Raw genomic sequence first — 17457 nt, 5'->3', positions numbered from 1 at the left:
CTGCAGCTGGCAGCCATCGGGGCCCAGAAAGGATTCCAGCAATGGGACAGCCTCCTCATGGAGCCCTCTGCAAGATTCTAGCGACAAGCGACAGCCTCCTGAGGGAGCCTCCTCAGGGTTCCAGAGATGGGCTACAGCCTCGCGCAGTAAGGGGGGACGGGGGGAGACAAGCACAGAGACATCTTGTTCTTCATCTCAAGGTGACCCTCCTAAATGGCCCTTACTGCCAAGTCGGAGCTGATAGCTCTACATAAGAAGGTGTCAAAATAAATTTGATATCGTAATGAGTTCCTATCCAATCTCTGCCGTACTACAGAACTAAGAAAATAATAGCTGGAGGGAATCCTCTTCCTGTGTCTAAATCCTGAAAATCACACTGAAATGCTGACACCTGCAGCCGTCCTGGAAAGCTGAGGTGAGGTGGAGTGGTAAGACAAATGCTGCTGTTTTAGGGTTTCATCCTAGTTAAACCTTCAGTGTTGTACTAGAGAGAAAAGATGGGTTCTTTATGGCTTCTCCTAAGAGCTTCTCTGTGTGTTGAACCCTTGACATATTTCAAGCTGGTGTACAATTGACAAAGAAATTAAGGCTCCCTGACTACTACTCTGAGGCCACGAATTGACACCTTAGCCTCTTTTTGCAAAAAGAAAAGGAGTATTTGTGGCACCTTAGAGACTAACCAATTTATTTGAGCATAAGCTTTCGTGAGCTACAGCTCACTTCATGCTGTAGTTCACGAAAGCTTATGCTCAAATAAATTGGTTAGTCTCTAAGGTGCCACAAGTACTCCTTTTCTTTTTGCGAATACAGACTAACACGGCTGTTACTCTAAAACCTAGCTTCTTTTTGTTACTTACTCATAATTGATTAGTTTCTGATGGTGTGACCAGAGTTACATTGCAACTAATTAAAAATGTGTTAGGATGTGCACACTCCCACCATGGCCCCTTTGTGTTACATGCTGTACAAACACATCAGATAATACAGTCCCTTATTAAGATGAGTTTGTCATTGTATTCAGAACCCTTACAGTAATATTACTCAATAAAAGAGAACCTAAAGGAGAAAACTGTCCAGGTAAAAAGACCTTCCAAAGATTTTAGGCAGAAGTGACATAAGTACCCTTTTCTTAGTATTAGCTATGACATACATAAGGAGGCTTTCAGCACTGCATCCAGTTGGACACATTAGCACTGCTACCGGGAAGACGAGATGGATAAACTAAGGTCCTCTAGGAGAATCAACACATTGCAGGCAGTAGCAAATGAACTAAGCTAAGCAGCATGAAAGACATTTACTTTGGAATATATAAACTTTTTACTGAGGGGGCAAACTTATGTTGCCAAGAGAATAATTGCTTCCCTGCAGTGATCCCCCTAACTGATTCTTCAGAACAATTATAGGTCATATGAGTTACTGCTTGGAACTGACAGTACATTAGTCCCAAACATTCCTGAGTGGAATAAACACCATCTAAAGAAAAATTGGTCCTTTTTTATAACAATAATGGATATTTGGTCCTGTGTACAAGCATTGGTGGGCACCTTAAATATAAATGATTGGTTTACAGTATTAGCAACTAAAGCACTATGTCCAAGGTAAGTATGAAGCAGGAGGAGGAGGGAGGGAGGAAGCCATCCTCTACACTTCACAATTTCCCTGAAAAGAGCAAATATTAAAATAACGAAGAAATTAAGAGATGTAAGTGTGTACTGGCATTTGAAGGATGTAAAGATGCTCTTGTGGTTAAGACAAAAGACAGAGTAAAAAAAAAAATGTGTTCTTGTCTCTGCCACAGACATGCTCAGGGCTCAAACCTATTGAAGTCAATAGGAATGCCACCATTTACTTCAGTGAGTGCAGGATCAGACCTTAAGTGCCTCCATTTCCTCACCAGTAAATACTCAACTCACAGGGACTTTGTGAGGCTAAATTAATGTTTGTAAATGCTTTGAGATTCTTGGACAAATGAGGCTAGAGAAGGGCAAAGCATTATTAAACACTAAGAAGGGGCAGGAATTGTTTAGGATTATCCACAGTATTATAACTAGGAGTAATGAGAATAAGGGCATGTCTTCACTAGCAATGTTAAAGTGCTGGCTGCGGCAGCGCTTTAATGTGTCTTGTGTAGTCATGGCAAAGCTCTGGGAGAGCTCTCTCCCAGCGCTCTAAAACCCAACCCTACGCGGGGAATAGCTCCCAGTGCTGGGAGCATGGCTCCCAGTGCCTGTGCACTGTCTACACTGGCACTTTACAGTGCTGAAACTTGCAGCGCTCAGGAGGAGTGTTTTTTCACGACCCTGAGTGACAAAGTTGCAGCGCTGTAAAGTGCCAGTGTAGACAAGCCCTAAGTTTCCATCGGATCACCTCATGATATATCTGTGTGCATATACTAAACAAATGGTAAAATTCACCTCATCCCCACTTACCGATAAGTACCCTCAGTCTAAGTTCAAAAAAAGAAAAATGAATGAAGAAATTTATCTTACACCATGTCCTCTATTATTGAGCAAAGAAAATATATAGGTGTCAGTAATAAATTTCCTAACAAGGAAGTCTTAATATTGCTTTTGTCATTTAAAACTAGACAGGATAGAGTACTCAAGAATTTAAAGGTCAGGTTCCCACTTCAAAAGGAATTAACCCATATTACATACACTTTTTTGATAATTCTTTATGCGGTTAAATATATACCTCAATACATGCAGTCTACGCACAATGGCCAAGGTAAGGTTGTCAGAACCTAGACTTTTATATCAAATCTTCATATTTTGTTGCACTAATGTAGGTTTTTGCATTTAATTTTTTATAAAGAAAAAATTATAGTAAACTACTGCGTGTGCAGTCATTAAGAAAAATTCCTTATCCTTGTAAATTGGATATGTACCTCATCTGTGGATGAACACATCTGCTAGTGTAAAGTATGGCACCCAATACAACAACAAAATAAATATATGTTCTGGTACAGTGCATCTGAAAGATGATGCAAGGTGATCTTTTCAGCATAAAAGTAGGACAGGTACATCATGGTAATAGAGAAAATTGTTTTTCTTTTTCATTAGAACCAATTCCTGTATGGCATTTGTGGAAGGGTTCAGCTTTTCCTGGTCCTCAAAGTCTGAAATAGTATCTTGTGGCGATAGCACTGAGGGATAAGGTAAGCATCCTGGATTTGATTCAATTCCTGTTCTAGTTTTAGCCCACTTTGCTTATGTAGCAGAAATAGTCCCAGGTTATGTGTGAACTGATTGTTTGACAGTCCCTGCTGGAAACATCACTTATGTTCTAACAGTGCAGTAAATATAAATCACAGAGAAATATCATGACCTACACTGGACAGGGCTGCTTTCTAATTCAAAGGCCACTGCTAATTAATCTTTTCCATAAACTAAAGGGGAGAATACTGTAACCGAGCTAAGTTATCCTGAGCTGAAGAAGAAAAAAAATTCCCTCAGGCTCAAAAAATATTTTACTAATGTAAACTAATAAAGAAATCCTTTCGCCTGCCATTGGTGGAACACAGAAGGTGTTTAACTGTGCACAACACCATACAACAGGAAGGACAAAGAAGCACAGTTGTCAACTGCAGTGCAAATTTAAGGAAGTGGAATGTTGTCATTAGTGATTAAATTTGGCCAGGACACCACAGATAACATCAAGTCTTGGAAAAAGTGCCATAAAATTTTGAATGGCAACAAATAATCAGGACTTCAAATTTACATCTCATCCAAAAGACAGCACCTTCGAACAGCACAGTGCCCCACAGAACCATGCTGGGGCAATGGAGTAGGGCTGCCTCAAAGGGAAGGGGGTTATCTACCCAAACACCAACATCCCTTCCTGTTACGTATGCAATTGTTCCTTGACTCATCTAAGGGCCGGTTTGCACTGGGAGTATTTTTTAATCAATGTAGCCACACTGGTGCAAGCCCCCAGAGTTGATGCACTTGTGTGGCTTAACCCAGTTTAAAGCCAGGATAAACTACACCAGTGCAAGTCCCATATCACATTGGAGTAGCATATCTACACAGGGAGTTTGCCCTAGCACAGCTATGCTGATACAAATATCCCTACTATAGCTAAGTCCTAAGTTTTCAATGTCCAAGTATTCACCAGCCTGACACAGATGAGTTTGCAAGATCTTCCCAGTACCGGGTGATATTGCTGCACGCAGGAAACAAAGTTACAGAAATAAAATTACATGCCTGTTCAAAATAGTTTTAAATTCCTTTACTTTTTGCTTAATCTCTCTTCTAATCTCCTCAAGTGACCTCCCTTTATGGATTAAGTGCTTCGTTCAGGGTGAGATTCTCCATTGGTATAAATCAGAGTAGCTCCTTTGACTTTGGTATAGCCACGATGATTTATACTAGCCGAAGGTCTGCCCTCCACCCCCATCTTTCTGCCCTAAATTACACCAGCGAAAGCTCCGTGATTGTCATTGGTGACATTCAAATGAAAATAAGCACAGATTTGACCAAAAGTATCTGAAAGGAGTTTAACAATGAGACAGAGTGCCCAATCTGGCATGAGCAGATCCTCTGGATCTCAGAAAATGTTTGCAAAATGTCTTTATTGATTGGTAATTATTTGGATACCTTCTAAATTATACTTTATGGAAACGCATAATAATTAATTAGTACATAGTACTGACATAGTAGGTGGTTAAATTAATCCCAGCATGCATTGCCTGCAGGCCTCATTTCCTATGGGAAGGTGGTATTGTAGTTGTTTAGGTTGTTTCCTCAGGATATCTAGGAAGATAAATTCCAGACCCTGTGGTGGACACACCCGTGGAATGAGTCAGATCACCTCAGAGAACACTAAGTATAGGGGGAGGATAGGTTGTTTGCTTGTTTGTTTTTTAAATTTATTGTATAACATTCATTTCATCCATTCAAATAAAAAAAGACAACTGGAAAATAGCAAATTAATTTACAATGTCCTTTAAACTATTTTATACTACAGTGTTTCTTCCAAACAAGAAATAAAAGCCACAGATATATTCAGGAGAGGGAGAAAATGTCAGTTACATACTGTCTTAAAGTAGGAGTTCCAGACCCTGAAATAAAACACTTCTCTCTCTTCTGCAAATGACACACTCCCTAGTGAATTCCAGCAGGAGGGTCCAGTTTGGATTAGAAATAACCTCACTGATATCTGTGAAGTGCTTTTCCAGTCACAGACCCCTATTTTAGGGAAACGAAAGCTGTCATTGAGATGTCCTCACTTGTGTCTAATCAGGGCTTACAGAGTTCTACATCAGCAGAGTATACTGAAACAGCATGAACTGGTGAAAGGTTGAGAGAAAGTAAAGACCAACATCATCCATTAGCTCCTGATTTAGAGAAGACAACATCCAGCGCCTGCTTTTGGTGACAGGCGTAGATGTTGACAATAAACAGTGTCCTAAAATCACAGATTACCAGCCAGCAAGCCATGAGCTCAATTACACTTGTAAATCAGAAGACTGAGGGGTTTTTTGGTATGTCATTCTTTATTGAAGTGCTGTTGTGAAATATAAACAAAAGAAAATAATTTTGAAATGTTGGAAGACAATATTAGGGGTTGTGCGTAGAAATACTATCCAGCATTAAATTAATTGTACAATGATTCTGTCCTATCATGCCTTTTTGCCATAAAGAATGACACTATTTTAAAATTTGGTTCACTTCAAATCCTATTATACTTCCATTATAAATACACTGCTAGTGACCAATTCTCTACTGGCCCCAGTTACACCTGTGCCACCCTACTGCCTTCAGTGAGATTCCATGGATGTAAGTAAGGGAGTAAGATTGCAAAATTGTAGATGGTATGCTGCATCACTCAGCATTCATTTGTACACTGACTGCACATCATTCAGCACTCTTCAGGAACTGTCACAGTGAAAGAACCAAGGTACTATCTATTATCTTCAGTTACAACAGTTCTTCTAGGATAGGCCTCAACGTCCACGAATATGAAATGGTACTCATATCTTCTGCTTTCAGGATTCTCTTTCACTTCCACGTGGACTGTCCTGTGCTTTCCCCATGCTGATCCCTCATGGCAGAAAGATAACCGCAGAGTAGGGAGGCTAATCCAGTAACTATGACACATCAGTGGGTAGGAAAGTTTACAGGGAGTTAAAAAAAGGGGGTGGGGAAGTGTTACCCTTGTTTACAATGGATAAAGAAGGCTTGAAACCTTTTTTTTGTTTTAGTTTACTTTTTACCTTAGAAATATTAAGAATATCAAGTCTAGTTTCTCCTGTTTTCCTGGAAGTCTTACATGGAGAAGTGAAAAATATGGAGTAGGGGTGTGAATAGGAAGAATTTCATCCCTCATTCAGGTTGCACTTGCTTGATAGTTGATATCATAACCTAGTCATTGTCCAGTAATCCATACTCTTTTCCAGGACAAGCACGATCAATAAAATTTGAATTACTAATGTAAATCACAGACTTTTTTAAAAAATTGAAGGCTTTCATCTGCCTCCAGCTTATATATTTTACATTTCAGCCAAAATGGTTCAGTTCTGAGAATGAGGCTAGGGAAAAATATGTTTTGCCCGATCTTAAAAAATTCTTGAGACCTTTTCTTATAACAGTTCTAGCACTTCCTGCTTTGGAACAGGGACTTGAAATTTGGCACAGGGGTAGAGGTGACCTTTGCACCAGGGATGTGAAAATCCATCCACCTATGAAGTCTATGAAAAATTGCAGTTTATACACACTCAGATAAGCTAGAGCTTAACATTAAAAATCTCCGGAGTCCATCTTTGTTGAACATGTGTGAACCTCTCATAGCTCCCAGTGCTGACCAGACTGCTCATGTGTCATTCCCAGAGCACCCGAGCATGCTCCAGCCCTGGGCTAACCGGCTCACAAGGAGTTTTGCTGTAAAGACTGCTTCTTCCTAGCTTTCCTCAGGTGGAGTGGAGCGGAGCTGGCACCAGAAATGAGAGCAGGGTCTCTCTCTCTCCTTTGACACTCCCCCACATCCCATTACTGGGACCCAGGCAGCATGGAAGAGTAAACTATCTGATGTGAATGTAGAAGGAATGAGAATAGTGGGGGGGAGGGGAGGAGAAGTAGATTGGGAGGAGTGTAGTGAGACTGGGATTGAAGAGGTGGGGGAGAGAAACTGACTGGGATTTGTGGGGGGAACTGTGACTGATTGGGAAAAGAACACTGAGGTCAAGTGAGGAACTGGGCAGAGATTGGGACTTGCTGGCTAAGGAGACTAGGAACCAATGGAGGGGGGGAGAACGGGGGCAGGGAAATGAAGAGAGAGAGAGAGATCTGGCAAGGAGTTGGGAGGTGGGGAGAGAAATGAGACTGGGACAAGGAGACAGGGAGGCAGATTGAACAAGGAGCCAAAGGAGGGAAACTTGGACTGGTAGCCAGTAGCGAGGTGGGGAGAGACAAAACTGGACAAGGAGTGAGGAGGGAAGAACTGTGACTGGCAGGGCAAGGAGACTGAGCATAAGGAGTTCGGGCAGGATGCAGGGTCTGGAGTGCCTGAATGCCTGGGGGGTGAAGACTGAGACTAGATAGGCAAAGAGAATTGGAGTGGGGGAAAAGACAGGACTGGGACAGGTTGGAAGGGATGGGGCAGAAGGGATCAAGCCTCGGGAAAATGGATAAGAGTCTGCCTACTAGAGCACGCCACACTCCTCTTCAGAGTCTGGAATGGAATCCACAATTCCTGAATCTCATCATTCCTCTGCTGTCAGGAAATATGTGAAAAACTCACTGGTGAAGTGTGCATCTCATCTCCCCCTAGTGAAGATCTATATCAGTTACTTCATTAGATCACATGACAAAGGTCTGTGTGATGGATCTAAAGGTTCCACTCCTGCTGATGAACCATGTGGGTGTCAGTATACCCACCACATAATGACATTTGTTTTTTCAGTTTGCTTTTTTAAAAAGCTAGGAAATTAAACACACAAAACTATTTAAAAAATCATTATTAAGGTAGGAAGAACCCCTTGAGAATTTATGGTATAGCCTTTAATTACATGATCACATGCCTCATTCAGTCCACAAGATAGATGTTCAATTAATGAGTGGCTTTTCAATGTTTTGTTTTATTGGCATTGTCCAATATGTGACCAAAGGCCTTATTTACTGCATGCTATTCAAATCCTGCTCTGAAGACAGAATTATTAATTTCTTCCTGGGCTTTTCTATAGGATCTGAGTGCTTCTGCACAAGCATTAATTACATTAATTAATCTTTATAAAACCCTGTGAGATGGGGTTGGTGGTACTATCCCTATTTTACCGATGGGCAGCTGACACAGAGAAAGTTTAAAGTCAAAAGGATCCACTAATTTTGGGTGCCTGATTTGAGAGGCCTAGAACATGATTTTTAAGAGTACTTAGCATTAATAGCACTTAATATATTCAAGCACAACTGCGATTGACTTCACTTGCAGCTGTGAATACTTAGTACTTCTGCAAATCAGGCTGCAGTGTTTCAAGGTGGGCACTCAGAAAATGAACACACAGTTAGCAACTTCTTTGGTTTACGTGATTTGCCCAGTATCACATTGCAGCTCTGTGGCAAAGGCAGGAATAGAGTTCAGTACTCCAAGGCAAGATTCAATTGCCTAAAAATCATTAATCCTTCCTTTCTCATCCTGCAACCCCATCTAATGTGATACATACATTCCAATTTCTACTACAAAATGAGACAGGGGTACTGCACAACAGCCGCCTCCTTTAGTACACAATCCTCATTTATCCTCAGAGCAGGTCTATCCTGTGCATTGAATAAGGTGGAGGGCCTTTGGGGGGGGGGGGGGGGAGAGTATGTGATCATGTGATTAAAGACAATCATAATACATACATACATGGGGGGCTGAATGCTGAAAATCATGTCCCAGCTAAGGGCAAATCCTATCACTGAGGGTATGTCTACACTACGAAACTAGGTCGAATTTATAGAAGTCGGTTTTTTAGAAATCGGTTTTATATATTCGAGTGTGTGTCCCCCCACAGAAAATGCTCTAAGTGCATTAAGTGAATTAACTCGGCGGAGCGCTTCCACAGTACCAAGGCTAGAGTCGACTTCCGGAGTGTTGCACTGTGGGTAGCTATCCCATAGTTCCCGCAGTCTCCGCTGCCCATTGGAATTCTGGGTTGAGATCCCAATGCCTGATGGGGCTAAAACATTGCCGCGGGTGGTTCTGGGTACATATCATCAGGCCCCTATTCCCTCCCTCCCTCCATGAAAGCAAGGGCAGACAATCGTTTCGCACCTTTTTTCCTGAGTTACCTGTGCAGACGCCATACCATGGCAAGCATGGAGCCCGCTCAGCTAACCGTCACCATATGTCTCCTGGGTGCTGGCAGACATGGTACTGCATTGCTACACAGTAGCAGCAACCCAGTGCCTTGTGGCAGCAGACGGTGCAATAGGACTGGTAGCCGTTGTCGTCATGTCCGAGGTGCTCCTGGCCACGTCGGCCGGGAGCGCCTGGACAGACATGGGCGCAGGGACTAAATTTGGAGTGACTTGATCAAGTCATTCTCTTTAGTCCTGCAGTCAGTCCTATTGAACCATCTTATGGTGAGCAGGCAGGCGATACGGATTGCTAGCAGTCCTATTGCATCATCTTCTGCTGGGCAGCCATGAGATGTGGATGGCATGCAGTCCTTCTGCACCGTCTGCTGCCAGCCAAAGATGTAAAAGATAGATGGAGTGTATCAAAACAAGAAATAGACCAGATTTGTTTTGTACTCATTTGCTTCCCCCCCTCCCCTGTCTAGGGGACTCATTCCTCTAGGTCACACTGCAGTCACTCACAGGGAAGGTGCAGCGAGGTAAATCTAGCCACGTATCAATCAGAGGCCAGACTAACCTCCTTGTTCCAATAAGAACAATAACTTAGGTGCACCATTTCTTATGGGAACCCTCCGTGAAGTCCTGCCTGAAATACTCCTTGATGTAAAGCCACCCCCTTTGTTGATTTTAGCTCCCTAAAGCCAACCCTGTAAGCCGTGTCGTCAGTCGCCCCTCCCTCTGTCAGAGCAACAGCAGACAATCGTTCTGTGCCTTTTTTCTGAGCGGACGCCATACCAAGGCAAGCATGGAGGCCGCTCAGCTCACTTTGGCAATTAGGAGCACATTAAACACCACACGCATTATCCAGCAGTATATGCAGCACCAGAACCTAGCAGAGCAATACCGGGCGTGTAGGTGACGTCAGCGCAGTCACATGAGTGATCAGGACATGGACACAGATTTCTCTGAAAGCATGGGCCCTGCCAATGCATGCATCATGGTGCTAATGGGGCAGGTTCATGCTGTGGAACGCTGATTCTGGGCTCGGGAAACAAGCACAAACTGGTGGGACCGCATAGTGTTGCAGGTCTGGGACGATTCCCAGTGGCTGCGAAACTTTCGCATGCGTAAGGGCACTTTCATGGAACTTTGTGACTTGCTTTCCCCTGCCCTGAAGCGCATGAATACCAAGATGAGAGCAGCCCTCACAGTTGAGAAGCGAGTGGCGATAGCCCTGTGGAAGCTTGCAACGCCAGACAGCTACCGGTCAGTTGGGAATCAATTTGGAGTGGGCAAATCTACTGTGGGGGCTGCTGTGATGCAAGTAGCCCATGCAATCAAAGATCTGCTGATATCAAGGGTGGTGACCCTGGGAAATGTGCAGGCCATAGTGGATGGCTTTGCTGCAATGGGATTCCCTAACTGTGGTGGGGCCATAGACGGAACCCATATCCCTATCTTGGCACCGGAGCACCAAACCGGCGAGTACATAAACCGCAAGATGTACTTTTCAATAGTGCTGCAAGCTCTGGTGGATCACAAGGGACGTTTCACCAACATCAACGTGGGATGGCCGGGAAAGGTACATGACGCTCGCATCTTCAGGAACTCTGGTCTGTTTCAAAAGCTGCACGAAGGGACTTTATTCCCAGACCAGAAAATAACTGTTGGGGATGTTGAAATGCCTATAGTTATCCTTGGGGACCCAGCCTACCCCTTAATGCCATGGCTCATGAAGCCGTACACAGGCAGCCTGGACAGTAGTCAGGAGCTGTTCAACTACAGGCTGAGCAAGTGCAGAAAGGTGGTAGAGTTGTGCATTTGGACGTTTAAAGGCGCGCTAGCGCAGTTTACTGACTCGCTTAGACCTCAGCGAAACCAATATTCCCACTGTTATTACTGCTTGCTGTGTGCTCCACAATATCTGTGAGAGTAAGGGGGAAATGTTTATGGCGGGGTGGGAGGTTGAGGCAAATCGCCTGGCTGCTGGTTACGCGCAGCCAGACACCAGGGCGGTTAGAAGAGCACAGGAAGGCGCAGTACACATCAGAGAAGCTTTGAAAACCAGTTTCATGACTGGCCAAGCTACGGTGTGAAAGTTCTCTTTGTTTCTCCTTGATGAAACCCCCCGCCCCTTGGTTCACTCTACTTCCCTGTAAGCTAATCACCCTCCCCTCCTCCCTTCGATCACCGCTTGCAGAGGCAATAAAGTCATTGTTGCTTCACATTCATGCATTCTTTATTCATTCATCACACAAATAGGGGGATAACTACCAAGGTAGCCCAGGAGGGGTGGTGGAGGAGGGAAGGAAAATGCCACACAGCACTTTAAGCACAGCCCTTTAAAAGTTTACAACTTTAACATTTATTGAATGCCAGCCTTCTTTTTTTTTGGGCAATCCTCTGTGGTGGAGTGGCTGGTTGGCCGGAGGCCCCCCCACCGCGTTCTTGGGCGTCTGGGTGTGGAGGCTATGGAACTTGGGGAGGAGGGCGGTTGGTTACACAGGGGCTGTAGTGGCAGTCTGTGCTCCAGCTGCCTTTGCTGCAGCTCAACCATACACTGGAGCATACTGGTTTGATCCTCCAGCAGCCTCAGCATTGAATCCTGCCTCCTCTCATCACGCTGCCGCCACATTTGAGCTTCAGCCCTGTCTTCAGCCCGCCACTTACTCTCTTCAGCCCGCCACCTCTCTTCCTGGTAATTTTTTGCTTTCCTGCACTCTGACATTATTTGCCTCCACGCATTCGTCTGTGCTCTGTCAGTGTGGGAGGACAACATGAGCTCAGAGAACATTTCATCACGAGTGAGTTTCTTTTTCTTTCTAATCTTCACTAGCCTCTGGGAAGGAGAAGATCCTGTGATCATTGAAACACATGCAGCTGGTGGAACAAAAAAAAAAGGGACAGCGGTATTTAAAAAGACACATTTTATAAAACAGTGGCTACAGTCTTTCAGGGTAAACCTTGCTGTTAACATTACATACATAGCACATGTGCTTTCGTTACAAGGTCGCATTTTGCCCCCCCCCACCGCGTGGCTACCCCCTCAACCCTCCCCCCTCCCCGTGGCTAACAGCAGGGAACATTTCTGTTCAGCCGCAGGCAAACAGCCCAGCAGGAACAGGCTCCTCTGAGTGTCCCCTGAAGAAAAGCACCCTATTTCAACCAGGTGACCATGAATGATATCTCACTCTCCTGAGGATAACACAGAGAGATAAAGAACGGATGTTGTTTGAACGCCAGCAAACATACACTGCAATGCTTTGTTGTACAATGATTCCCGAGTACGTGTTACTGGCCTGGAGTGGTAAAGTGTCCTACCATGAAGGATGCAATAAGTCTGCCCTCCCCAGAAACCTTTTGCAAAGGCTTTGGGAGTACATCCAGGAAAGCCGCGAATGCCAGGGCAAATTAATCCTTTCACATGCTTGCTTTTAAACCATGTATAGTATTTTAAAAAGGTACACTCACCGGAGGTCCCTTCTCCGCCTGCTGGGTCCAGGAGGCAGCCTTGGGTGGGTTCGGGGGGTACTGGCTCCAGGTCCAGGGTGAGAAACAGTTCCTGGCTGTCGGGAAAACCGGTTTCTCCACTTGCTTGCTGTGAGCTATCTACAACCTCCTCCTCCTCCTCCTCCTCCTCATCTTCTTCGTCCCCAAAACCTGCTTCCGTGTTGCCTCCATCTCCATTGAAGGAGTCAAACAACACGGCTGGGGTAGTGGTGGCTGAACCCCCTAAAATGGCATGCAGCTCATCATAGAAGCAGCATGTTTGGGGCTCTGACCCGGAGCGGCCGTTCGCCCCTCTGGTTTTCTGGTAGGCTTGCCTCAGCTCCTTAAGTTTCACGTGGCACTGCTTCGGATCCCTGTTATGGCCTCTGTCCTTCATGCCCTGGGAGATTTTGACAAAGGTTTTGGCATTTTGAAAACTGGAACGGAGTTCTGATAGCACGGATTCCTCTCCCCATACAGCGATCAGATCCCGTATCTCCCGTTCAGTCCATGCTGGAGCTCTTTTGCGATTCTGGGACTCCATCATGGTCACCTCTGCTGATGAGCTCTGCATGGTCACCTGCAGCTTGCCACGCTGGCCAAACAGGAAATGAGATTCAAAAGTTCGCGGTTCTTTTCCTGTCTACCTGGCCAGTGCATCTGAGTTGAGAGTGCTGTCCAGAGCGGTCACAATGGAGCACTTTGGGATAGCTCCCGGAGGCCAATACCGTTGAATTGTGTCCACAGTACCCCAAATTCGACCCAGCAAGACCGATTTAAGTGCTAATCCACTTGTCAGGGGTGGAGTACGGAAATCGATTTTAAGAGCCCTTTAATTCAAAATAAAGGCCTTTATCTTGTGGTCAGGTGCAGGTTTACATCGATTTAACGCTGCTAAATTCGACCTAAAGTCCTAGTGTAGACCAGGGCTGAGAGTAGAGAATTGTAGATTCCATTCCCTTCAATTCTTTACTTTAACCAGAAGACCATCCTTTGTCTTCTCATTGTTGCCATCTGGAATTTATTTTTTACAGAGTCTTCACTGAGGCATGGAAAGCCACAAAAACACAAAGGAGGCACATTTTGTTACATCATCAGAGTGACAGCAGAGCAGCAATGTGAATTACTGTATGTATGTTTCCAAGGAACTCAACATGACATTGTACACAGCATTTCCTGGTGTCAGAGATGGCTCTAAATAGGGTGTCTCCAAATATGCACTATTTACATAAACCACAAATGTGCATACTATTTACAGTAGATTCACACTTGCCTCTGTAATTTGCACCATCCTCGGGGCTTGTCTGGATGGGCAGATAGATTTACACCCCAAGCTTCTTTGCACTACCTTGAACTAGCTTGCCATACTAGATATGCTGGAGAGTAGGGATAGGATACAGAGGGACCTAGGCAAATTAGAGGATTGGGCCAAAAGAAATCTGATGAGGTTCAACAAGGACAAGTGCAGAGTCCTGCACGTAGGACAGAAGAATCCCATGCACTGCTACAGATTAGGAACTAAGCGGCTAGGCAGCAGTTCTGCAGAAAAGGACCTAGGGGTTACAGTGGACGAGAAGCTGGATATGAGTCAACAGTGTGCCCTTGTTGCCAAGAAGGCCAATGGCATTTTGGGATGTATAAGTAGAGGCATTGCCAGCAGATCGAGGGACGTGATCGTTCTCCTCTATTCGACATTGGTGAGGCCTCATCTGGAGTACTGTGTCCAGTTTTGGGCCCCACACTACAAGAAGGATGTGAAAAAATTGGAAAACATCCAGCGGAGGGCAACAAAAATGATTAGGGGACTGGAACACATGATTTATGAGGGGAGACTGAGGGGCCTGGGATTATTTAGTCTGCAGAAGAATGGGGCGGGGGGAATTTGATAGCTGCTTTCAACTACGTGAAAGGGGGTTCCAAAGAGGATGGATCTAGACTGTTCTCAGTGGTACCAGATGACAGAACAAGGAGTAATGATCTCAAGTTGCAGTGGGGGAGGTCTAGGTGGGATGATAGGAAAAACTTTTTCATTAGGAGCGTGGTTAAGTACTGGAATGAGTTACCTAGGGAGGTGGTGGAATCTCCTTCCTTAGAGGTTTTTAAAGTCAGACTTGACAAAGCCCTGGCTGGGATGATTGAGTTGGGGATTGGTCCTGCTTTGAGCAGGGGGTTGGACTAGATGACCTCCTGAGGTCCCTTCCAACCCTGATATTTATGCCCTAACTGTCTGTGTGGACCATGCTGCCCTTCATTGAAAGTGCTCTAGTGCACTTTGATCTTCTCCTGTTTCAAAGCAGTGTAGATCAAAGTCCACGAGAGAACTTTCAGTGCAGGGTAGCAGGGTTCATGGACAGATAGTGCATGGCATGCTAGTGCAAGGTAGATTTACACCCCAAGCTGCCAGGCACTGACTGCTTGTCCAGATAAGTCTTCATTCAGTTCCTTTTCCCTTCCCTCCCTAGAGTGAAAAAACAGTTACCAACCTTTCTGTAACTGTTGTTCTTCCAGATGTGTTGCAAATGTCCATTCCCATGTAGATGTCTGTGCACTGCATACACAGGCACTGTCCCATGTATGTTGCAGAGCTGGTTTGCCAGTTCTATATTCAGATGTCATTTTAAGATGGCTAAAGGCTGGAGGGAGAGTCTTATATCCTTAACTGCACCTAAAACTACTCAAATCCAATCTTGATGGCTCCCATTGACTAGGACAATTGGTTGTAAATGGCTCTGTTTACTTAAAAACCTTCCTATGTATGTGTGGGCCAGCCCAGGAAGAATGGACGCTGGGGTCTCACAGGACATGTGATCATGTCTCCTGATACTGGAATCCATCTTAAATCTGGTACTTTTCCATTTAGAAGGAGGGGTGGGACCCAGAGAGACAGAAGATTCCCACCTTGTGCCAAAGCTATAAAAGGGGGTGGAACAGAACAAAGGAGGTGCAGTCATGAGAAAGCCCTTGTTTTTCACCTAGGATGTCTGTTGGAACTAACAGGGACTGTACCAGGGGAAAGGATTGGGCCCAGACTAGGAAGGAGTCAAGTCTGTGAAAGAAGTTTATTGGAACATCTCTGAGGGTGAGGTATTATCTGTAATCAGTTTCTTAATGTATTAGGCTTAGACTTGCGTGTTTTTGCTTTATTTCGCTCTGTGACTTACTTTGTTCTGTCTGTTATTACTTGAAACCACTTGAATCCTACTTTTTATACTTAATAAAATCACTTTTGTTTATTAATTAATCCAGATTAAGTGATTAATACCTGGGGGAGCAAACAACTCTGCATCTCTCTCTATCAGTGCTATCAGTGTTATAGAGGGCAGACAATTTATAAGTTTACCCTGTATAAGCTTTATACAGAGTAAAACAGATTTATTTGGGGTTTGGATCCCATTGGGAGCTGGGTGTCTGGGTGCTGGAGATAGGAAACCTGCTGAGCAGTTTTTTGTTAAAGTCTGCAGCTTTGGGGGCGTGGACCAGACCCTAGGTCTGCAATTGGCTAGCGTGTCTGGCTCAACAAGACAGGGTTCTGGAAGTCCCAAGCCGGCAGGGAAAACAGGCTCAGTAGTAATTTCAGCACATCAGGTGACCGTCCCAAGGGGGTCTCTGTGACCGAACCCGTCACACCCCTTGTATAGTCATTGACTATCATATGGAGTGAAAATCCCATATACAGCAGTGGGGCTAAGAGATAACCCTTAAACTTGCTTTACAGACAAACTTGAGTTATAAAGGGTAACTTTATAACACACACACACCATGAAAATCTCTAGGAAATTTTAAAAAGTGGCAACTTGTACAAGATACGAGAGCCCACACTTTCCAGGGAAAACTGAAAAGAACACAGCATATCACTGTTCCATACCTGTCACAGGCTCCCAGGTCTTAGTATTTAAGGCCTTCAGATATTTTAAGATGTGGTCTTTAAGGAGCATCCCTTATTCGCAACCCACAGGCAACCAACAAGGTCCAGGACAAAGCTTGCGAGGACCAGAGATCAAGGAATCTTGGCCAAGAACCACCACTTCTAGAAAACCGACTGGATGAGATAAAACTAATCCCAAGCCTAAGTGTTTTCAGAGCATGCTTTGATCGTCATTTTGCAAAAGACTTCTGCAATAACAAGACAAGGAACAACAACAGGGAGGCAAAAAAAGCAGTAAACCAAAACAGGCAAATCCAGGAAAGCAAAGAACAGAGACAATTCTTTGGACAGTTCAATATGAATATTAATTAGATTGAAATACTTGAAGAGCTCTGTGTAGCTCATAAACTTGTCTCTTTCACCAACTGATGTTGCTCCAACAAAAGATATTATCTGAGCCACCTTGAAATACTTGGACATTATGTGGCACAGGCCCCTCTTAGTGGTAAAAAGCTTGTATGAATATTTATATAACAGAAAATAGATCTCTCAGCCAGACTTAGCGGTATTGCACTGTTACTGCAAGTTATTTAAAATCAGAAAGGCTTGAGCTGATTTCCAAGGGCATAAGGGGAAGGGGCCCCTACAATCCTTGAGCTCTTATCACTGAGTAATCCTTAATCAAAAATTAAACAGAGTGGAAAAACCTTTTTCCCCGCTAAGGAATGTCTATATTGATTGCTTGTCTTGTGAGATGAACCAGCAGTGGAGACCTTCAGAAGGTGAAAATGACTGTAAAACTGCGCTCACAAATCTGGCATGATT

The 17457-nt window shown here is 44.3% G+C and overlaps 1 protein-coding gene and 1 long non-coding RNA gene across 2 annotated transcripts; one reads left to right on the top strand and one right to left on the bottom strand.

The window, feature by feature from the left end:
- LOC141989114 (uncharacterized) lies at positions 1–15793 on the top strand. Its single transcript, XR_012639914.1, has 5 exons — positions 1–200; positions 317–415; positions 3063–3157; positions 13802–13895; positions 15744–15793. It is a non-coding gene; the product is annotated as an uncharacterized LOC141989114 (long non-coding RNA).
- Positions 11529–13741, bottom strand: LOC141989113 (uncharacterized). The gene is made up of 2 exons (XM_074955458.1): positions 12750–13741; positions 11529–12158 (listed from the first exon to the last, which is right to left on the bottom strand). Exons 1-2 carry the CDS (start codon positions 13339–13341, stop codon positions 11644–11646), a joined length of 1107 nt encoding a protein of 368 aa, XP_074811559.1. The 5' UTR covers positions 13342–13741; the 3' UTR covers positions 11529–11643.
- Positions 15794–17457: the final 1664 nt, after the last annotated feature.

This window comes from Natator depressus, chromosome 6 (assembly GCF_965152275.1).
Source record: "Natator depressus isolate rNatDep1 chromosome 6, rNatDep2.hap1, whole genome shotgun sequence".
Classification (NCBI taxonomy): Eukaryota; Metazoa; Chordata; order Testudines; family Cheloniidae; genus Natator; species Natator depressus.
This window is presented reverse-complemented; position numbering and strand designations above follow the sequence as displayed.